Raw genomic sequence first — 24,336 nt, 5'->3', positions numbered from 1 at the left:
TATAATATAGCTATAACTTTGTGATTTTGTTTAGGCCAGCAGAGAAGGCTTAGCTGGCCCCTGACGGCCCACTACTGACTAAGAATAGTAACGACTGGTATGGTACCACAGTAGAACGTTACTAACCTTCACTATGTGTTATTAATACTATACATGTCAAGTGACCGACAGAAAGTGAACGCATCACTACTTCCTTTCTCGCAAGCCGCGCCTGCTTAGCTCCCGGTGGGACAGAGAGACAGCGGGACAGGGGGACAGAGGGACAGGGGGGGCTGGCCGACCGAGGGACAAACGACAGCCCATCAGCAGAAAAAACACACCATGTGAAGAAAAAGTAGTTAAAAAGGGACACAGAGAGACAACCTGCGAGGGGGAGAACGGATTCATTCGTCTCACCACCACCACCACCACCGGGTCAGCGTGTTTAAACGGCTCGGCAGACAGCGAATGGACAGAGCGCGAGAGGAGCAGGACAGTCTCACCAACGGTACGCACGAGCCCACTGTCCGTCTAACGTGTCTGTGTCTGTCCGTTTAACGTCTAACGTTCACGTTACAGTGTCCGTGTCTGTCCGTCTAACGTTCACGTTCACGTTACAGTGTCCGTGTCTGTCCGTCTAACGTTCACGTTACAGTGTCCGTGTCTGTCCGTCAGCCGTTTGGGGTGGAGAGGATCCACCGAGTGAAACTTTTGAGTTGAGGGTTGTTTTCTCGTGAAGAGGCTTCTCGAGCGGGTTAATTAGTTAGTTTAAAAGTTGTATGTTGCTAACGGTAGTTAACATAATGCGTAACATGTGTCGTATACCATCCTTTATGTTTCTCTCTTTTTATGGTGACATGTTGGTGACAGACTACCAGTAACGTTACCATGAGTGTATCTTTATCGTGGAGGAAGGAGTCACTTCGGCCAAAACGAGCCAATACATCAACATAAGTGATAAAAGCATCATTTTTGTACTCACCTTATTTAACCTCGATATGAGTCAATGCGTTTCAACTCACTCCCAACACGTTACTATTAAAGAGGTAGTCTTAATTAACTTAGTTAAGAGTTGTGACAGCGCTGTTTCCGCTTATAGTTTTGAGTTAACGGGAACACGTGGCTTACTGCTTGTCACATTGCCCAATGTCGATTTCCAAACTACGGGCTGATTATACAGCTGAGGAATCTGTGGTGGTCTCTCCCACTCGCAGTTTTCCCCCCCACATCTGCTTTAAATACAGGAGCTCTGAAATCAGGAAAATACGAGAGCGAGAGAGGCGGTGAGTGTGCCTGGTTATTAGGAAATACACAAGGTTCACGAACAGCTGAGCAGCCTTGTGATGAGTGTAGGTTACAGAAGTTGAACTTCTTATGCTCTGATGGGTCAATTAGTAGCAGGACCACCTTGGCCCTTTATATGGTGAGGAATAAAAACATAGTTATAAAGACTGATGATAGGGGATCAGACCATCACAGGGCTCCCACTGAGTCTGTCTAATGCAGGGCACAGACCGTGAGAATATGAAATCAAAAGTTAGTGTAATCGGCATTCCTTTCTTGATGACATTCCAGTTTAGGTATGGAGATATGGAGAGTTATCAGCTCAAGTCTGGTTCAGAGACACTAATGGGATGATTCAGGGTGAAGTGGGTGAAGCGTATATATTGTGGTCCGTGTAAATGACTGGACCCTTGTTGAGCAGCCCTTGGTTGTACATTGCTTTGTTTATGGATGGAAGAGGTTTGTTGTGCTCTGGGCTAAAATGATGACTAATTGGCTTGGAAAGACAATGGTTTGTTGTGTGTGTGAATTGGCACGGGAGTGTGTGAGTCTGTTCACATTTGTGTGTGTGAGAGAGACGCAATGATAGACACTCGGATGATTTAAAGTCTGAAAGTCATAACTGTCATGGTGGGTCCGTTTTAAAAGGGGCAGTTTTGCACTTTCAACAACCTTGTGAAAGCTTGAACTTGCTGACTTTGTGTTTTTTGGAGACTTCTAGTGAGCAAGCTGTAATGTCATTACAGTGTTACAGGGTGTTTGTGTTAAAGGAAAGTGCCATTGAAGCCTTTTTTTTTTCCTGCAGTGTCATTTCCTTTACCCCTTCATGTTTGTGTGTGCAGGTGTGTGTTCACATGACCCTTCTCTCTGTGTGTGTGTGTGTGTGTGTGTGTGTGTGTGTGTGTGTGTGTGTCCGTGGCTTCAGATAACTTTGTGCTACCTCCTCCAGTTGTGTGAAATAAAGCGAGCGCAGACACGAGCTGGCGCGCTCTCCTCCTTCCCTACTGTAATTGGTGCCATCTGTTTTTGCTGTGTTAACATAGTCTGAGGAATGTTGAGATCCATTATTCATAAACCTCCTTCGCCACCACCATGGACAAGAGCAGCTAATGTCACTCTGACAAACCAGTGAGGATACGCTGACTGTTGTCTTTTTAAGACCCACAGCCGGGATCTTTACCTGGAGGACCACGAGTAAGAAGCTTTAAGGGCAATTGGCTGTTTCCCCAGAATCAGCCCTTTGCTCTTCCTTCACCTCCTGCTGTTTTTACTCTATTTTTATGTGCTCTTTTGGCGTCTTCTTCCTCCTCTCAGGCAGCAGACACTTATACCATGCCGACGAGTGATGGCCCCAGCCGCTTCTCGGTCTTTGCCGCTCCGCCCCACGGCAACCACCAGAGGCCCCCAGGTTATGTCCCCGGGCGGGTGGCTCCGGTCCGCTCGCCACCGCCTGCCAAAGCTCCACCGCCTCCCCCGATGAAACCTCACGGCCCCCCGCCGGAGCGTCGAGCCACCTTCAACTTGTCGGAGGAGCACCAGCGTAGGGAGCGGGCGCAGAGCCTCCAGCAGAGAAAGAACACATTCATCTGTTTCGGAGTGTCCATCGGGGCTTTCTTCTTCACCCTCATCCTCGTCCTCAGTCTCTCAAGTGGAGATGTGTTAGACGGTCAGTATTACGAATCACTGATTCAAATATTTAGTTTTTTTAAAAGTACATCTCTTTATTTATGCTGCAGATGTGTTCCCTTCTGTGTATACCATCTGTGTAATTTGTCACGGATCGGTCATGTTTGCAGAGAATTGTCCGGACCACAATCCATCACTTAGTAGCTGGAACCCGGGCCACCAACCAGAGAAGGCCGTTCTTGTGAGGAGGGGACATTTGTTAAGATTGGAGGCTTCTGCTACCTTCCACACACTAACCATCCAGTCAGGAGGTAAGCACAGCAGGATTTGTTAAGTAACATTTTGAGTTGTAACGTTGATAAGTGACAAGTAACATTTCTTTTTTCTTCTTCACAGGTCGAGTAGTTTTCTCAGACAACGCCGACGGCTCTAAAAACATAACCTTGAGAACTCGTCACATCCTCATAGAAGACGGTGGAGCCCTTCACATCGGTGCTCCCAAATGTCGCTACCGCTCTCGGGCCACCATTGCCCTCGTGGGCCGCTCCGACGACAAGGCGGCCCCTGAAGTGCCCGGCATGGGCCGCAAGTTCATAGGAGTCCTGAGAGGCGGGACTCTGGAGCTACACGGTACCGAGAGAGTTTCCTGGTCTCTGCTGACCCGGACCGTCCCGGCCTCCGGTCTCACCACGGGGGGTTACGCCTTTCAGCGGAACTTCAGCAGAGGCATCAACTTGCGCGTTGTGGACCAGGACACGGCCGCGATGCTGTTCTCCGAACGCTACGACACACACGAGTCTCGTAATGACAGCCGCCGGCTCACCCAGCTGCTGCGGACCCTGCCAGCGGGCCGCATTGTCACACTGGCCGTGGGAGACTCTGCTGTCAAAAGTCTTCTGGACGAAACTAAGAAAGCCATTGAAGAAAAGCTCGGCAGCAGATTTGTCTATGACCTCAAATACAGGTAAAGAGTGCCAGTTTCTTAATCTGGGAATGTTGTACAGACTTGTAAATGATTTGTTTTTATAATGAAATAATGAAGATAAGCATGGTTTGATTGATTGATGTTGCCGTGACGTGTGTGTTTGTGTCCCAGCTGTGTTGCAGAATGTGCCAGCTCTAGGAGAGTTTGTGCTGGTTCTCCATGGTGTGTTGTCTTTGGGAGTGTTTCGTTTACTCTTGGTCTCCTGGGGCTGATAAAGGCAGTTAATGAGCTTTTTCTTTAACCACTTACGTAAGGACTGACTTATACTAGCGTTCTGGGCCATGTTCATCTTCCCTGGGAAATGATCATTTGTGATTTTCCTTTTGATTTGTTCCCAGTGATTCCTCTTCCTGTGTCCCCCGTGTTTTTATTGTATCCCGCTCTGCCAGAAAAGGAAGCGCGTACAGGATAATGGGGTTACGGTTAGACAGTTTCCAGGATTTGTGCAAAATGTGGCAAAAGATTTAATGTCCGGCATGCAAAAGGACAGATGCTGGAGGAGTGTCGTCCTGTCCACATGGGCTAGTTCTATCTTTAAGCTCATAAAGAGAGAGAAGTGGAGTTTAACTTGACATGACATTAGGTCTTCTGTTCAGACACTTAAACACATGTATGTACACATTAGTTTCTCTCAATGGAAAATCTAAGTGCAGCATTTCACTCCCGAGTTATTTGTAGCCTGGCTTTGTTTGGTCCGTGTTTGACTGTAAAGCCAAGTGCTACGCCACATTGTCCAGTGTCCCATTTCGCCTACGGGGGTTAGGGTGCCACGTCTTCAAACTAATCCCCTCAAATGGAGCAGACGATATAGATCTTTGTATGCTCTCAGGTGCTTGTGTGGTAATAAGCTGATGCTGTGCACTCTCTTATTCATTTGTTGGAGTGGAGATTGTTATCTTAGCTTTCTGTGGATTTTCCTTGTGGGAGGAGGAAACGCGGAGCATGCGTTTATGAGAGAACATGCAGGTTAATGTCTCGTTAAAGTCACATAATGTTCGGCCGAGTGGCTTTAGCCTGAAAGAGTCTGGTGGTGAAGGCATTATGACCTACAGGGTTGAGCGTAATGATGAAGTGTGGATCAGTTTATGACCTGTTATGCCCTGTTGCAGAGAATGGAGCTGGCACGCACTTGGAAACCAATGGTGGTACTTGTTTATTTTGTTATTTGACGTCGGCCACGCATACCTGGGTTCCCATGAGCATGTTTCATGAACCCCTTTATCCTTGTAATCTCCAGCTCCAACCAAAATGTCTTTGAATTATACGTTGATCTCAGGGTGTCGACCATCCTTCCTGCCACATATATAAAGCGTTGGCTCCGGGCCTCGTGCCTCTTGACCCCTCTGTCTTTCATCTTTGTCCCCCAGGAGAGTACTTACACTTAAACACACGTCGATGCCGATCTGCAGTGAATTCGCATTTGCTATTTCCTGTAAAACAATGAGGCTGTTAAAATGCTGGTGAACATCATAACAAGGATGTGGCAAATGGAAACTGTGAAATGACCACTTCTTCAGAAAGCCACACAGCGTAATGACAGGTGACAGTCTTCTTGTAGATGTCCCTGTACACCACACTAATGCACAAACAGGTAGCAATGAATGGCAAAAAGCCTTTAAGCTTTATTGGACTCATTCAGCAAAAAAAAAGTGAAATAATACATTCTTAAGAAGCTAAGGACATGACGTTTGAAACATCCAAGGTTGCAAAGTACACTGTCTTGCTTTAAGTCATACGCCCGATCCCTTTCGCCATCCACACCCAATGGTTTTAAGCCTCTCCTTCATATTTAATCATTTAAGAATAATTTTCTTGACACGCTTGATAAGATAATGTGCAATGGGAAAACAGGGAGAATTTGGAGCAAAAGTAAAGAAAAGTTGTTTTTGAATGAAGTTTGGGATGTGGAAAGTACGCCCATTATTCCTCTGAGCCTATGAACACCCTTCCTGAAATCCTCTGCCCTTATTTAATAATCCCTCCAACTCTCTGATGTCATTCTTTTAGTTTTCTATCTCTCATCGTGTTTTTTTTAAATTATTCCACGAACGACGTTCACTCTGATATTCAGTTGCCTCCTCTTGTCCTGCTTCAGGCTCATTACAGGCATGTGCTCTGCCTTCATCACACATCTAGTCACTAGTTTCATACCTGTTTCAGATAAGTCTCTCTGTGTCTGTAGCCTCAGGGGAAGGGTTTGTGTGTCTGTGATCCACATCAACCTGATACCTAACAGACACTCAAGAACAGTGAAACTCCTAATGCAGTTCAGGTCACACCCTTCATCGGAATAGTTGTCTCATCTGTAAGATATTAGGTCATTTGAATGTTCTGTTGACATTTTCACTGGTCCACTAATTCTGGTGTTGCGTCTCGCTACTGCAGCTACCCCATCACCTTCCAGTGGCTCAACGTGATGGTTAGGGTCGTCTGTCACACGTAATGGGTCATGTTTGGTGCCAAGTTATATTCTCATTTATAACATTTGACATAAAGCTGCAAGACTATGATTAAATAGGCTTCATGAAGTACCAACGACTCCTCGGCGCACCTGTGAAATGATTAAAACATTGTTATTTGTAAATGTTTGTGAGCCATTTAATTGATGAATCGAGTTATGTAATGTTGAACCAGGAATGAGTGTTGACAGTGAGTAGTGAGTTTCAGATGTAGTTCAACGTCATTCATTTCATCATCCAAAGAGAATATATGTTAAAGGCCTAGAACCTGGTCACTTTTTCTCTGTGTGAAACCCGTTTACTGTAATGTCTGTAAATGACTCCATCTCTCCCACTTTCCTCTTCGTCGGTCCAGACAGGCGTGGGCTCTGGTCTCAGTGGTCGGCGGGGGTAATGCATCGTGCTCGGAGGACGTTAGGGAACACGAGAACCACGACACAGGAGGCAGAGCTCTGGCGAGACAGAACTTCACCACTGTGGACGGAGTGGGCTTCCTGGTCACTGCCTACAGCGAGTGGAAGAACGGTGAGAAACGGCTTATGATGGTTTGAACGCACATGGTTCAGTGTTGTTTCGGCCATTCATTTTAGTGCTTAGTGTATGCCTTCTGTCATTTTGTGTACGTTTGCTCTTTGTCTGTAGTTGATCACAGTAACAGGCTTCAGATGAAATAGTCAGGCTTCTTTCACTTTGAAGTGTAAAGGGTTTGGAGGAAGGTGACAGGTTGAGAAATGAGGTTTACTACATGCCAACTGCTCTACAGATCAGTCACCTGAACATTAAAGACATTCTTGTGCCTCAGTGGGTGACGGTGCCGTTATGACAAACACCAGGTGTTGTAAGTGTGTGTGTGTGGCGTCTGTTTGTGGTTCGGGTGAGGCACTAGCACACCCACTTTATTTACTTCCTTTATTTATTGCGGCCGTGTATGCCCACACCTCGTAAAGCACATTTTGACTCAACTGAACTGAAGATAAAGTGTGAAAAGACAATATCTCAGTGGTTATTGAGCTATTTAAAGGTCAGGATCTAAACTATGCAGTCCTGTAGAAGAAAATGCAAATGACTATTTTGTATATTTTGTTCTGTTATTCTCATGTCTTTCTTCCCCACTTGATGGATATTAAGAATAAGCGTTTGTTCTTACTTGAAAAGAGCCTTCGTAAGATCCTTTATGGCTAGGTACAAAACATGTGTATTAACGATAATAACAAGGCATCAGAATTCAGTTTCATACTATTTTAGTGTCCTGTCCTTCATGTTTCATTTTAAATGAAGTGCTATGCCCCGCTTCCCCTTAGGTTTCCCCATCTCAGGCTTCCAGGTGGATGCTGTGGACCAGGTGGTGCTGAACCTGCAGGACAAAGTGCAGCAGACCTGGCAACCCGGGGATCAGATCGTAGTTGCCAGCACAGACTACTCCATGCACCAGGCTGAAGAGTTCACCTTGTTGCCCTGTTCTCACTGCCGCAGCAAGCAGGTCAGGATACAAGGTGAGGGAGAGGCCAGTGGTGTGTGTGTGTGTGTGTGGTGTGGTGTGTGGTGTGTGGTGGGTGGGTGCACATTTGAAAGAATAGGTTTGGTTGCCTTGTTTTTGTTCCTCTTGCATGTAGTGCTATTTATTAATCTAGATTGTTTTGGTGTGCCTAGTTTTGGAGATATCAGCCATTGAGATATCTGCAGTCTCTCCACTATAATGGAAGTACATGGCACTCTGCTTGTGGTGCTCAAAGCACCAAAATAATACATGTAGGAACTATGGTTGAAAGAAAATAGGTCTTCTTACATGAAACTGGTAGCAAGAAGGTCTGTGGATTTCTTGCATGAAGGAAGATATGTGGGCAGGACAGTACAGTCATATTTCATATTAGAAAGCTTGTTAAAAGACTCGTAGACATGGACACAGCAGATCTTACACTAATTTGTCGTCATAGCCAATAAATGTGATAACACAATGTGCTACTATTCCTGTGGTCCAGAAAGATCTGATTTCCTGTTGTGATGATGTCAAATTATTGGAATAGCTTTAAAAGAGATTGCCAGTTTATATTATCATGAAGTAACCTTGTCGTATAATAACCTCAGTGGTTGTTTGGATTTATAATCATCGCTCCTGCTTCACAACCTCCTTCTGCTCCTCTAATGTCCTCTCCTACAATCTTTTAGTTACTTGTTGTGCTTCTCCCTATCAGAGATGAATCCTAATCTCCTTCCTCTGTTGTCAACAAATGCCAACTCCCTTCCTGGAGAGAAGTGTGTGCGTGTGTGTGTGTGTGTGTGTGTGTGTGTGTGTGTGTGTGTGCGCATGCCTAGATGTTGTGCTGAGCAGCTGGACTACTGCTGTGCGTTATCATTGGCAGCTGCACCCTGTGGGTATGGGTACTCTCTGCACTGTCGAAGAGCTGATTATTTTGCGTCTCATATGTATTCACTTGCTTCTGCTTTTACATGTAAACTATTTTGGTAGGTTGGTTTTTGGGGTATGGGTAGTGGTTTAGGTTTGCGTGTGTGCTGCTCGGCATACTTCCTGTGGTTTACAGTTGGAAACCCGCCATGTCCGGAAATAATGTTTAGTTTAAATGCCACTTCCTATTTATTTCAACGTTTTATATTAAGCTGGTATTTTAGTGAAACGGTATTGTCTTCCACCGTATCCATGTTTTGTCCACTCGCGCACCAGATTTGTCTTCATTAAAGTCAGTCTGTTGCAGCATATGACCAAGCAGTCTGTTCTCCCCAGGGAAGCCTCAGTACCACCATGTTGGAGAGATCATAGACGGGGTCGACATGCGTGCTGAAGTGGCTCTGCTCTCCAGGAACATTCTCATCTACGGAGAAATGGAAAACTCGTGCTACGGAAAAAACCTGTGCCAGTTCTACAGCCACGACACCTATGGGGGACACATTAAGGTGTGTGTCTGTGTGTGTGTGTGTGTGTGTGTGTGTGTATCTACGTTTACAGCACAGGCTCTTGTTTTAAACTGTGCTCTATACGGCAGAGACATCATTCGTCTCTCAATCCCATTCTCTCTTTTCTTTTCTCCTCTCTGCCTCTTCATGTCAAACCTTTTTCATTTTTATAGAGACGATATACAGCATATCAATCTGAACAAATACTGATGACATCAGACAGATTTAGGTCAAACATGGTCATACCTGGAGCCTCACATCCTCCGTGACCGACATGTGTTGCTATATAGGCAATGAGTTCACAATCATGTGGTTAATGACGGTCACATTTCATTCACTTTGATGGCAAATACACAATAACATTCCTTAGGTTCTATGTAACTGACCCCCCTTGTGCCTAAGAAAATAAACCCTTTTCTTTCTTTCTTTCTTTTGGCTACATTAACTGTCCCCCCACAACAACCATTGACTTATGTTACACAATCTGCCTCTGAAATGATTCCTCCCAACCCATAAACTAACAACGAAGCCATCACATACAGCACTCACCATTGCATATTTTCTCAATCCATTTTTTACACTCTTCCATCTCAACATAGATAGAAAACTTATGGCAGTCTTGTGAGCCAGTTGTATGAATATGTATACATGCATGTCTTTGCATTGATGTATACACAGCAAGTATTTTGGGCCAACAAATGCAGGGTATATACTGCAGGAACAATTAGTTTGTCATCTAAGTGTGTGTGTGTGTGTGTGTGTGTGTCAGTTAGTTGGAAGGATTGGCCAATACTTCCTTAACACGAACCAGACTCCTAGGGAGCATTGTACAGCATAACTGTATTGGATTATTTATTGATTCACGTTTAACTTAATTTCCTCCCCGGTCCATTTGTTTTTTGGCATGTGTGTATTTTATGTGTGTTTAGCTTTTAATTCATTCCTTTATGACTGCCATTACGTATTCATCAAGAGGAGCATCAGTGTGATCAGTTTGACATACCGGGGCACGATGCCAACAGAGCTAGAGTTCATAGCCCATTGGGATCCTAGATAAGCGTAGGTAATTGTACTGTAGACATAAACCTTTAATTGGACCGGAGTGGGTAGACAGTTAGTTTGCTTTTGAGGCATAATATGAACCTGGTGCTTCTACTTTGGTACTTTGGTGTATAATAGCTCATTGTATTCGCTTGATTGATTTTAAAACCACCCTTTCTTTTGCGACTGATCCTCCAATCTGGCCTCTTTACTTTCTCTCTCTCTCACACACCGGAAGATCCTTGGTAATTTCTCATCAGTGCATCTGTCCCACGTGGAGCTGAAGAACATGGGCCAGCAGGCGGAGAAAGGCCGCTACCCCCTCCACTTCCACATGTGCGGCGACGTGGACCAGAGGGGCGGCTACTGGGAGCCCACCTATGTGGATGGACTCTCCATACACCACTGCTTCTCCCGCTGCCTCACCATCCACGCCACCAACGGTTTGCTGGTTAGTAAAGTATTGGCCATGAAGAAGTTTCGAATGTATGCGAGGGCAAAAAAAAAAGACCGCTGTATCTGTTTATTTAGACTAGAGGGTGTCTAAGACAGCTCCTACTAATAATAACCATGCGATGTTAGCTGTCATCAATTACAGCCTCCATCGCTGGATTACTGTAATGGCTTGTTTCCTATTTTCCTTTTCTTCCTCTCAAGGAGGGGGGGGGGTTGAGTGTAAAAGTTATGCTCCCTCTTCATGCCAAACGGGGATGGATTAACTTGAGGCCGTTGGATTGAAAGCATTCGAGGAAATGGAATTTAAAGAGTTTTGGATAACATTGTTTGACTCTGCTGTTTTTCCTGTTTCCCTTCTTACACAATGGCCACGTGAATATTCCCTTGATACCTCCCTTCTCAACATGGCATCAGATCGGTTTAATAAAGAAAATGTCCTTGGAGTAAATGATTCCAAGAATTTTAAGTATATACAGAGGCAGGCACATCAGTTGGAACGTGGTGTATATTCCAAGATGGACTAGCACATGTTGTCTCACCTCTCTTGTTTACTCACATTTTCTGCATATTTCTATTAGGAGCAATCTACCTCTTCCTTGGAAAGAGAAATCTTGCCAGAAATGGGATTTAGAACAGTATTTATTTTCTAAAAATCCTCATTTGTCTTCTTCCTTTGACCCAGGTGAAGAACACTGTAGGCTATGACACATTGGGCCACTGTTTCTTCCTTGAGGATGGGATCGAGCAGCGTAACACTTTGTACCACAACCTTGGCTTGCTCACTCGTCCCGGGACTCTGCTGCCCACTGACCGCAACGAGACCCTCTGCACCAGCATCAAGGACAAAGTCTACAAGGGCTACACCCCCTCACCCAGCACAGAGTGCAAGTAAGAGATTAGGATCATAACGTTGTGTGTCTCTGGGCTGGAGATATGATTGCAGAGCAAAGTGATAAAAGACAAACATGAGTTTCTGCGGCATCATCAAGAGCGTGTCTATGAATTTCTACAGTATATTACTCAACAACCAGTGCAAGTCAAGAACTCTGGATTACGACTTGTTACTTTACAATAGTGTACAGTTATATCATTGGTGTAACAATGAATTATTTACCAGTGAATATGCTGTCTATGTTCACACACCCTTCAGAATTAGGTGTGTGAATCTATTTTCAAGCTATTTTGTTCTTATCCTCTTAATATACAGCCTGAACCATCCACCAGCAACAGTTGCAATACAAAGACCCTTTTTCAAGACTGAGGATAATTGTAATGACGGATAATAGTTAATAGCACTTGCCATGCCCTGGCAGCTGTGAATAAGCCAATAACTTGACCGTACAGTAGCTTAATATTTACGTTGGGAAATATAGTAGACACTGACCAACTGTCTTATCTTTGAAAACACAGTCCAATTGGGACAAATCAACACACATTTTAAATCTCCCACACTGACATTAAAGTCTTTCACTCTCTTGTCTCCTCTCAGAGTGTGGCTGCACTATTGCCAGGTTTCCCACACAGACACTTGACAGAGGGTCCATGTGAAAGAGATACTGTAGTTAGTATTGGTGTGTGTGCGAGAGATATTGTCCGGGTGGTTTTTATCCATGCAATAACAACCTCTACTCTCCACGGGATGTTTTTATAGCAAAGTGAAAAAAGTGCCTCTGGAAGAGAAGCAACAAGGTCTGTTTCCAGGAGTTTGTGTGTGTGTGTGTGTGTGTGTGTGTGTGTGTGTGTGTGTGTGTGTGTGTGTGTGTGTGTGTGTGTGTGTGTGTGTGTGTGTGTGTGTGTGTGTGTGTGTGTGTGTGTGTGTGTGTGTGTGTGTGTGTGCAGAGCTGTCCCTATTCAGGGTTTATGTTGGAGAGGTGGATTATTGAGGGAATTTTGAAAGATCACAGGATTCTGCTTATTAGTCTTAGTCTTAGTCTTTGTTATGCCAAGGTATTGCCTTTTTTAATATCTTTTTCATGCATTCATGTCTGCGTGTGCTCTGTCTCTGTCTGTCTGTGTGGTTGGTGTTATCCAGGGCAGTTTCAACATTCTGGATCGCCAACCCCAACAACAATCTCATCAGCAATGCAGCTGCTGGTTCTCAGGTAATAACATCAGAGTTATGTAAGAAAACAGCTTCTGCTTTTTAGAAGTTATTAATAAAATGAATGATCAACAAGGGGGGGGGGGCTCTTATTGATTTATGATATGAAGCTGACGTGGCTTTGGTGTTTCTGAACTTTACATAATGAAAATTGAAGATATTCATGCTCATAACAAATTGATCCTTCAATAAAATGGGATTTAATGGGCTTTAAAGAGGGGTGCATGAACATGGGGAGACGACTTGTCCCGTATCTTTTTCATTTTGGTATCAACAGCGAGGAGGTCCGCTGGGGAGGGCAGTGTACTAAATATTGGTAGGGGGTATGCTTGTGAAATTTAAGTTGTCGGTTCATAGCTATTGATCCGTAAACTTTAATGAACTTTTGAGCTCATATGAACTCCTGGTTGGTTCTTTCTGTAGGACTTGACCCCCATGTAGTATGACATCCGGCCCGGTTCCACATATTGGTTATGTATGTTTCTATAATGCTCTGCCTGCAGATGATGATGCGTCTACGGCCCCAGATAATGAAATTCCTGATGTTGGCCGGCTTTACCAAGAACATGATTTATCCGCTCATCTTTCTTCCTTCCTGTTGCAGGATGCTGGCATATGGTTTGTGTTCCACAGCTCTTCCACCGGAGACTCTCATGGGCTGGTACCAGAGACCAAGGCAGAGCTCACTCCCCTCGGGATTTTTTACAACAACCGCGTACACTCCAACTTTAAGGTATCGTCACAGAAGCTTATCGGAGTTTAGTTTTTTATTGTTGTTGTAGTTTCATGTCGGTTTGTGCTTTCTCTTCCATAAACATGTCAGTATACCAGCTGCCAAACCTCTCAGTGTTGTCTCTGTCTGCTTCTGTGTTTTATAGAAACAGTAATCATAACTTGTTAAGAAACATTGACATAAGTTAATGCCTCTTCACTTGGTTCTTGCAAAAACACACACACACACACACACACACACACACACACACACACACACACACACACACACACACACACACACACACCGAGTGTAGACTCTACAATAGCGCTCTGTTGTATAATGACAGAAGTCAGGCAGGTGAACTGTAAGTTCTTTGTTCAGGCTGACCACAGCAGCCTCTCTTATAGAGGAAGGAGCTGGTTTAAGAGTATACCTTGCTTATACCACACATACATAAGACACTTTCTTTTTCTTTTACAATTCATTTTCTAAACATACAAAACTAATCCATATGTTATAGACTGTGTAAATGCACTTTTTCATGCACATTATACATTTTTCACAGGAATTCTGTTTGCCACCCTTCATACTTTCCGCAGTACCATGTACAGCATTGACTCTATAACTCTGCTGGCCCAGGATTTAAATTTAGTACATTTATTATTGCCTCAGGTCCCACACTGTAAAATAAACCAGTAGTCTTGTTAATGTCAGTCCAACAGAAACACATCTGTAGCCCATCTTGGATCTGTAACTTTAGTTTTAGGGTGCTTTCACACCTGTAGTTTGGACCATTTAGTCCGTACTAAGGGAACAAATTATACATTGTTGTATTTTGGTTCTGGTCCAGTTCCTGTTCACACCGACATTTACAAACAAACCAAGAGGAGTAAACATGAAGTTATACAGGCTGACAGGTAACTTGTTGATTGGACAGTTCTGGCAATTGACGTTTATTTATACTTTTTCATACTTTCATCTTCCCAGGCAGGGCTGTTCATTGATAAAGGAGTGAAGACCACGAATGCTAGCGCTGCGGACCCCCGGGAATACCTGTGTCTAGATAACAGTGCCAGGTGTGTATGTGTGTGCAAACATGTGTGTGTGTGCAATAGCATTTTACATTTTGAGGAAGTATAAAGTCAGTCATTAATAGTTATTTATTAATCTCAAGGGTTTTATAAGAATTGCTAGTTACTCACAACTGACTAGTATATTATACTGCATGGTACACTGTACATGTTGTTGTATATAGCTGTGTACTGTTAGGGGATCTATAGTGGCTGATGATAGGAATCATAGTATATAGTTACGCCATGTAAATATCACGGTATTTGTGGTTTACTAAAGTGTAAATGTTTGTGGATTAAGTTATTTATATACCCCAGCTGGATATCTTCTAGTATACGGCCATTGACTGGGATAGATAGATGGCTTTACACTCTGTTACTGCATTTTAGTGGAAGGTCTGTCAGGTCTGTGTTTACAGAGAAAACAAGGCTTCACAGATACAGTTTCCACTCTCCCTACCCAAATACAGCCCTCAAGTAGACGGAAAAAATCTTGCGTGTCCACTGAGACTGCTGGCCACTCTCTGTGCGTGTGTGTGAGTGTCTGTATGTGTACAGAGGTATGTGGGGGAGGATTTTAAATGTTGAGTACTAGTAATAGTAATATTTCATGAGAGAGAGAGAGAGAGAGAGAGATTGGATATTGATAGTTCCCAAAGTATTCCCTCTGATTTATGTGATCCACTGACCTTTTCTCTCACCACATTCAGGTTAATATTTCCCCTTTACCAACACTTTGGTCCCTGACAAGGTTCTTAAAAGAAAAAAGAAAAAAAAGCAATGTATCCAGAGCATAAATACAGATGTTGGAGGAAGGCTCTGATCTGAATTGAGCGCCACCATTAGGCTGAAAAAAAGAGGATGAGCAGTATCTATTTTAGAAGACCACAAACCTCATTTTTAAGCTTTTAGTCTAGGTATGAATTGTGTCTGCAGATTTATAGTACGACGAGGTTATGATTATCAGGTCCATTAGTCACTCAAATCCTCCAAAAGTTACGTGTGTGTGTGTGTGTGTTCTTGTGCATTGGCCTTGATGAGGACCACATGTGCAGGACAAGTAAGAGGCTTGAGGGGTATTGAATGTAGTCAATGGAAAGTCAGGAGGATGATAATAGAAACGTGCGCGTTTACATGTGTGCTTGTCAGATTCCGACCACACCAGAATGCTGACCCAAGCCGTCCACGGGTGGCGGCCGTCATCGACACTCTGATCTCCTTCAAGAACAACGACTTGGGAGCGTGGATACGGGGAGGTGACATCGTCATCCGGGGCTCTGGGTGAGACGACTCATAGTCATCATGAGCATGATGTGATTAATGCAATGTCATCATAAAAACCTAAACTGCCATATTTAAATCGATGCTGGCAATGCAATGTTATCCCACCGCAAGTTCCTGTGATGACATCATCCGCTGTTTGTTATGAATCGCTTCTTTATCCACACGCTTACCATTTGACCCGACTTCATGTTCAAAGCTGGCTTGATTTCTACAGCTTTCAAAGTGGAAACCATTGATTGGCAGTTCAGTTTTTATTTCTTGCCATAATTCTGAGCATCATCATCATTATAGGAAACAAAATAGTAAGATAAGGCCCATGTTCACAGCACCTACAGTTATGTTTATCTTATTTTGTAACCTACAGGGAGGTCATCATTTTTATCATCATTATTTAAAATTATCCTGTTTTTTGCTCCTAATTATGTCCATGCTCGTGGTATTTCAATAACATACATGTGTAAGACTAACACATATTTCTTTTATCTTTCTCTGAACAGATTTGCAGACAATGGAGTAGGACTGTCTTTTGCCAGGTGTGTATTTATCATTATGATGATTTTATTCAGCCAGATTTGAGTCTCCCTGCCAGATGAACTTGCCAAAAAACATTATAAATATTAACAAACATTTGTCCTGTAAAGTTGTCAAATGTTAACATATGATTTAAAATAATATTCTATATGTATATATATATATATATATATCCTTCTTGTTCTCCAGTGATGGCAGCTACCCTAAGGATGAAGGTTCCAGTCAGGAGGTGACACAGTCTCTGTTTGTGGGTGAAAGCCGGAACAGAGGGACCAACGGAGGACAGAATAAATACTGGGGTTTAGGAGGAGCTGATGCTAAGATGAGGACACTGCCTAGAAACAGGTGAGAGGGAGCAAACGGAGGAAGGGCTGTGTCGATGAAAGGAGGGAAGATGTATGCGACGAAGTGAGGGGAAAATCCAAATCACACCAAGTTTTCTCAGGAATTGCAAGGGAAGGAGTTGGAGGAGTTGGCAAAGAAAAATATGCTGGGAAAAACAAACAGGGAAGAGAGCGCCAGCACGGCAATCAGGTAGTTGGACGGATGGACAGCTGAGGCTGCTACAGCTGCTTTAAGTCATCGGTGTACTTGTGAAAGGAAGCTCTGTGTTGACGGACTTCCGTTTATGAAAAACTGTGGTGGCAACACTTTTCGTAGAAAGGGATTACTCATTGTAGCATTTGATTACTTAACAGTAAGGAGAGGATTTTCTCTGTTATTTTTGACACAGAGTTCCCAATAATTTCCGCCAAATGTCGCCAATCCCTTCATTTTGTTTCTATCATTTTGACTTTTTGATAATCTTTGGAAGGGATCACATGAAGATCTCACTAATTGTGCTCCCATTGAAAGGTGAACCAGATCGATTGTTGACAAGACTAAGTGTGTTGCACTCCTTTTCCCTCTCTGACATGTTTTAGATAGGACTTCCATTAGGAGGACATTAATAGTCTCTCCATGCTGTAATGCCATGTCTGACTGAGTGGACAATCCTAATGAGAGCAGAGTTCTGAGCTTTATGTCCCCTCTCGTCTATCTCTCTCATTACAGAGATTATTATACAAGAGGAGAGCAACATAAACAAGAGACTGGCTAATTGCTGCCTTTTTTTAGTCTCAAGAACTAGAGTTAATGCCAGTTTGTGACCACCGACACCACTCTGTGCAGCTTTACAGCCATTTCACAGGCTTCCTGACCGCACTGTGACATCTGGCTCAGTCGGTTTGTCTGTCGTCATCGTGATTACTGCCAGAGCTGCTGCCACTCTCTTACGTTTGTCAGGGAGAAGATAGTTCCACTAAAAGAGATGAATAATTTGATCATTTAATTAAAATTCCATAAAGTTTCATTAATATGAAATACAAAGTAATTAGTTTCTGAGACTGAGGCAAAGTAAACACAGAGAGTCTTTTTCATTCATTTATTGCTGTCGTTTCTGCCTCATTCCTTCTCCTCCGTAGGACTTTCCCAATCCGAGGTTTCCAGATCTATGACGGTCCGGTGCGACTTACTCAGAGTACATTCCGTGGATTCATCCCCACACCAGAGCGTTATACCAGCGCAGTTGGATTCAACTTGAAGAACACGTGGCAGCTCACCCCACAAAATAATCTGTCCCAGCTCAACTTCCACTCCACTGTAAGTAAACGTCCATTTTTTACATCTAGGCACACTACACAGTTCCTGTTTTAATATTAGAATTATGTAGATAAATGCAGTGCAATACATTAACCTGTTAACACTGAGACTGAGGGTCACCATACAACTTCATTTTACAGTCTTATGGCATCGTGTCATGTTTACATTGGGTCATGCTTTTAATAAGCCTATTATAGCTCATAACAGCCAATGACGGACACTCAAGGTGCAAGTTTCACTCCCAGCTTCTCGTGTTGGACCATATGTCTTGAGGTCATGTTACATTTTAGTTACTCCCATGTGACTCCTCTTGTCCTGTTTTCAAACATTGTATAATCGGTCAGTTTAGTTTTTTTGTCATTCACTCTTCCTTCCTCTTTATCTAGTCTTCTTACTTCATTGTGTTTTTTCTGTTTTGTGGATTTACTGCTTTCAGGATACAGTAGTTGTGAACACTCCTTGGATTGGCATATTTTTTCTATATATGTTTTTATTTTGAGAGTCTTCACCCTCTTTATATGTCACTTTATGTGTCTATTGTCTTGGTACATTGGGTCTGTCTGTTTTCGCGGTAGAAATTTCCTATTTGTTCTTCATGCCAATACCCATCCCCTCATATTGATTAGATCACAACTCGGATCAGAGTTGGCAGTTATTTGAAGCATTAGTTACACAGAAGAGAGGACAAGAAATGGTGACCCCATGGCAGCCTTGTGGAAAACCATTGTAAATCACTACTGCCATCTTGTGGTGGTGTCGTAGTAAGGCAGCACAGTGCTCTGCCTTTACTTAAATGTGAGTAATTAAAAAATGTAAGTAAATATAAACATTTTTGTTTGTCTTCCACTCATCAAATCAGATAATTTCATTGTAAAACTCATCCTAAACATCAAGTAAACATTTCCAATTCCAGTAAATAGCAGCTGCGTTTAAGTGAGCAATCCCTGACAAACATTTGACAGAAGTGGCACTTAATAATAGCCTGAATAGATAAAGTGCTAAAACAAATATAGTGGCCTTCACAACACTCACACAACAAATAACATCCTCAGGTGGATCTGCGGACGTTCTTTGGTCGCCCGGGGCAGTGGTTTGAAGAGAACGACCTGGACGGAGACAAAAACTCCATCTTTCACGATGTGGACGGGTCAGTAACGGGCTACACAGACACCTACGTTGGCAGAGCAGACAATTACCTGATCCAGCATCCTGGCTGTGTGAGTATGTTCCAGTGGAGTGGAGTGATCTGCAGCGGCCGCTACTCTCAGGTACAGCATGTCAGGGTCTGCCCCCTACTCCTGTTGGTCTGTCCCTCTAATGAAAAACGTGCACTCGTCCTGACACTTGCACTCCACCACATCCGCTTCTCCTGCAGGTGTACATCCAGACCCAGGGAGCCCCCAACCTTAGTTTGTCCATCAGCAGGGATGAATACCCTGCAGCTCCTCTGGTACTGAGGGGGATCAACAGCCAGGGGGCACTGTCTCAGCAGTACCAGCCCATCCTAATGATGAGCAAGAGCTACACTCTGCACTGGAGTGGGCCTGCACCAAGAGAGGTTGTCCTCTCTCTCATCAACTTTGACAGGTGAGTGAAATGAGTCAGCAGCATGTATGTGTGTGACCACGCTCGCTGCAAGTCATTAGATTTCTGTAATGTCTTGCAATTTTGAAAGCCATTGAACGACAAGACCGTCACTGCATTACACTGTTTTGTTTATTGTGTTCATCACATTAGAACTACGAATATTTTGTTTGATGTAACCTCTCTCTCTCTCTCTCTCTCTCTCTCTTTCTCCCACTCAGAGATGACTGGGTGCTGGTGGGACTCTGTTACCCATCAGACACCACGTTTCAGATCATGGCCGACATCAATGACAGACAAAGCAACACCTTTGATGACCTCACGGACTACGGCACTGTGTCGTCCCTTGTAGAGCTGGAGAAGAGGCCGATGGAGAGGAAGTACTTCTTTGACCGAACTGTTGGGTGAGAACAAACAAAAAATCCAATCCTCTCTCTTCCAGTATGCTCAAAAAGAAAGAGTGTGTTAAGCTTTGAGAGTTTGACTTGTATTTTTTTAATCCTGACTTGCATTGACAATCAAAGGTCATCCTTGTCACCCTCCCTGATTTCCTCCAGTTAATTAAACTCTGTTTCTCCTTCCATCACACCCAGCTTGTTGTGGCTCTACCTTCGAGCCCGGCATGGGGGTGATGGTCACAGCTACTGTTCAGCAAGAGGCTGCGAAAGAGTGAAAGTCATGGCCACCACATCCTCTAAACAGACCTGTAACTGTACATCCAAGGCCTACCCCAAGTACTCCAAGACACCCTCAGCAGTGGTACCTATGCCAGCCCTCAATACACAACCCTGCAAAGGCTGTGGTGCTAAACAGGTATAAGTTGCTACATTTAATGTACTGTTAATCCTCATAAAACACAGGCCACCACCACTGCTGACCAATGTGTGTCGGTCTCAGCTTGTGTTTTCCAGTGAGCCTTGGACCTCCTACCTCCAGACACAAGTCAAGTCTCTCAGTAGCAAAGAGCAGCAGAAAGGAGACAACAGCTCCTTCATCACTGTGAGCATGCCAGGCCCAACACATTACCTTTTCTATATGATTTGAACTTGTGAATGAGGGTTTATTTAACCAATTTATTCCCCTGTTACCTGCCAGGTGAATGAGGTGGCCATGCCCTTCACACGGCCGGGGTACTTCCTGGTCTCTGTGGATGCCTGCTCTGGGAAAGTCACCAAGAAAACCTCATTTGCCAAGATGGACGCCAAGATGGAACAGTACCTCAAAACTGGAATACCAAATAGGTGAGCCAGGGAAAATAAGTTCACTCTGCTCACACAGCTATATTTGCAGTTCTCATATGGACGTACAGTGGTATCAACTTCTGAGACCGACTTTCCTAATTAGTATAAATATTCAGCAGCCCAGTAGAGGAGAGTTATACAGAAGTGTTTGTTTCTTCCACAGGTCTATAGTGCTCATGGCAACACGAGGACAACCGGAGGGCCTGGTTGGTGTAGCACCATATCTGGTCTCCTTTGGTTTGACCAAAGCTGCTGATCTGCACAGTAAAGGTTAGTGACGAGCATCCACAATTGTTTCCCTTTCTTCGTCTGTCCAGTTATTGTATTTTGTGGCAAAGTTGCTTTTTCCTCATACCCTCTTATTGCTGCCTGTCACCGCAGAGAGTCTTGCACTTTGGGGGTTCCAGGGTAGTTCCTCACCCCCTCCGTGGGTCTCGCTACAAGCCGGGCAGGGGGATGAGTTCCTGGGGCTGCAGGAGCGGTATTTGCCTCTGGGTCTGGATGCATACGGCTGTACGCCACCTGAAAATCAAAAGCGCAAAGACCTGGAGCTACTCAAAAAAGCCACGGGACTACAATGACCATTGTGAACTGTACAACTTGACTACCCAGAACACTCTTGCACACAGATACACACACATCCAGCTGATGAATGTTAACTGCTGAACCTTTTAATTTATTAACAATGGCAGATGTTTACCAATTTCACGTGGAGAGAAGGTATTTTATTTTGAATGGGGTGAGTATTTTTGTGATTTTTTTTGTGTGTGTGTATGTGTAAGTATGCCTTGGGGCCATTGAGTCAATGCACTTTCCTCTTTAAAGACACAACTTGCCTTATCAGCCAAAGTGATCAAATGGAGCTTTATAATAACTCAGTTGTTTATCTTGGAACTGTAAAAAAGCAAACCCAAATCAACCTTTAACCTTTAACCCACCCATCGTATAATTTATCATGTAGTAAATACAAACCAAATGAATTTGATTGAGTCTGGAAACAGAACACAATGCATTAGATGCACACGAGCCAAAAGGAAATTATGAAAATAAATTGCATTGTCCCTGAAATGAGACCACGTTCGATTGGTACAGAAAATTAAACGAGATGGATTAGACGAGCTCAGGTCGAAGGGAAATAATGAAAATACATGCAATTGTATCTAAGAATCAAACGGCAATATTAAGCCAAAAATGATCATGTAGTGTAAAACATAAGCCATATTCATATTGAAATGGTTATATAGACATATGGTAGTTTACAGTCAAATTAATCATGCTATCTTGCCTTTGTAACATACAAAAGTGCCATTAAATAGACAAATTACTACTATGTAGGCCATTACTCCTTCTCTCTCCCCATCCTCACACGCATCTTTCATCTCTTTAGTTGATGTCTGTAACGACTGAATCTTTAACTGGAAAACCTCTCATCTTCGAGCAGCTGCAAAACTAGACACTGCAAAACTAGCACCTTTTTTTAATGGATTCCTACATGGACTTACTGGATCTTTGATCTCATATATTTATTTATCTCTTCACAGTGATGGTGTCTCAAGTGCTGTTCACACGTGCAGCACAAATTATAAGTATATATATTACATTTGTCTTTTTGTTTTCTCAAACATAACTGAATGTTTTACCTTTCATCTGCCTCAGTCATGAGCTTCTCTTATGCATCATTGCTAAACCCGTGTTTAGATCGAGTAAATGGTGCCTTTCTTTTTAAGAGTAAGTACCCTGGCTGCACAGTAGTGGGCAGCAACATGTATACAATATACCAGCTGTAAGGTATACGGATTTATAAAGTGTGTGTAATCTTTTAAAGGTTGTTTGGATGTGAGCAGGGCTCCCCCACTGAGCAATGATATGTACCAATCTGTGACTGTGTGTGTGTGTGTGTGAGTGACTGTGTGAGTGTTTGTCTGACCGTGTGAGACAGAGAGATCCTCTGGAGGACAATGACCGTTTAACCACTCTACTGTTAAAAAGAGCAGACGTTTTCCAGCCCTTGCCTTTTGCTTTGAAGAGAGTTCTTAATGATTTAATTGGAGGTGAGCTTTGTAAATATGGTGTTTAATGTTATAACAGTATATGTAATGGAAATGTCAAACAGGTTGTGAATAGTGTGTCTTTACTGTGTTTTTGTTTTTTTTTGTCAATTGCTAAGTCATTTGAAATAATGTAAGCCGATTCATTCGATGTGGAAACTCGGCATTTGTTATGAAATTGCCAATTAAACAAACATTTATGCTTTGTGATAAAAAAAGATTTAATCTTTTGCTTCCAGCCATAGCGTGAAGAGAATGTCCCCTCTGAGTTATAGGTCTGACAGATACAAATGAGTATTTGTATTCAATGTGTTTGCTTTTCTTTGCATCAGTTATACAATGTTACCACTTGGGGGCAGCCTAGTATTGTTGAGGAATGCTTCTACTCTGAAATGCATCTTGGCACAAATCCACATTATCATGCATGAGACTCTGACATGAAGGCTGTTCAGCCGATTGTTTCCAAGTGACAATGTCTTAAAGACGTGTGTAACTTCTGTAGTTACACACAATATTAAAATTAAAATTGCAGCGAGAGCAGCTTTTAGTACACTAACAAAATCACCATCAAACTGTAGCCTGAAAATAACAGTTTCACTGTTTACCACTCAAGCCGCCAACGCAGAGGGAAGTGGCCACTGGCCGGGGGGAATTTTAACGAGCCTCTGGAGATCCACTTCAACATCTTTTTATCAAGCACGCAAAACTGTTGTATATAAAGTGAAAATATATGGCAAGATGGGACCGCAGCAGTTGCTTTTGCTACTCTAAATTATGGACAAGAGATAAGTTACAATACTAAAATGTATGAATTCGTCACCGCAAGAGGCACTGTTCTAAAGTCAGCCGTAAGTTTACACCTGCCAGATAAACACGAGGCACGCTGCTGCTGCCGATGGCCAAGTGAGACAGATCTATTCTGTGTGTGCTAGTGTGTGAAGATCCTTGGCAAAACTGTCACTGTCTAAAGAACTCTGGTGCAATCCTCACGGACCACAGCCCACCATATGGCTCAGATAGTCAATTTACTTGTCCATAAAATGGTTTCTGACAATGAAGACGGAGTGCTCCCACACACTTTACACCATTTTGGAAATGAGAGAGGACAGATTGGTGTGACACAGTTAGCAGTCAGAATGATGCATATGAGGACCGCAGCTTCTTCTGACACCCAGGCATCTGCCACAAGGAGAAAACACAAAGGCATAATCCGCATCGTCCTCATTGTTTCTCACTGTTACAGAAACAATCGGTGAGATTGTTACTCAATATTTCCATCAGATCTGCCATTGCCACAACATATTTCTAAAGCTTTGTGGGGTTATATAGATATAAATGTACCCCCCCATATACGTGTATATATATATATATGTTTTGTTAA

The 24,336-nt window shown here is 43.3% G+C and overlaps 1 protein-coding gene across 1 annotated transcript; it reads left to right on the top strand.

Moving 5' to 3' along the window:
- Window positions 1-303: 303 nt before the first annotated feature.
- Window positions 304-23,164, top strand: cemip2 (cell migration inducing hyaluronidase 2). Its single transcript, XM_079161188.1, has 24 exons — window positions 304-487; window positions 2,578-2,929; window positions 3,060-3,200; window positions 3,286-3,853; window positions 6,689-6,858; window positions 7,635-7,826; window positions 9,074-9,243; window positions 10,523-10,735; window positions 11,423-11,628; window positions 12,773-12,842; window positions 13,446-13,574; window positions 14,544-14,632; window positions 15,776-15,907; window positions 16,408-16,443; window positions 16,631-16,786; window positions 17,905-18,082; window positions 19,135-19,350; window positions 19,458-19,669; window positions 19,888-20,070; window positions 20,260-20,479; window positions 20,564-20,665; window positions 20,762-20,907; window positions 21,071-21,177; window positions 21,289-23,164. The coding sequence occupies exons 2-24, from the start codon at window positions 2,596-2,598 to the stop codon at window positions 21,486-21,488; spliced, it is 4,170 nt and encodes a 1,389-aa protein (XP_079017314.1). The 5' UTR covers window positions 304-487; window positions 2,578-2,595; the 3' UTR covers window positions 21,489-23,164.
- The last annotated feature ends 1,172 nt before the right edge of the window (window positions 23,165-24,336 follow it).

Source organism: Pholis gunnellus (assembly GCF_910591455.1).
Source record: "Pholis gunnellus genome assembly, chromosome: 6".
Classification (NCBI taxonomy): domain Eukaryota; kingdom Metazoa; phylum Chordata; class Actinopteri; order Perciformes; family Pholidae; genus Pholis; species Pholis gunnellus.
The sequence above is the reverse complement of the archived record's forward strand: the minus strand, read 5'-3'. Positions and strand labels throughout refer to the sequence as shown.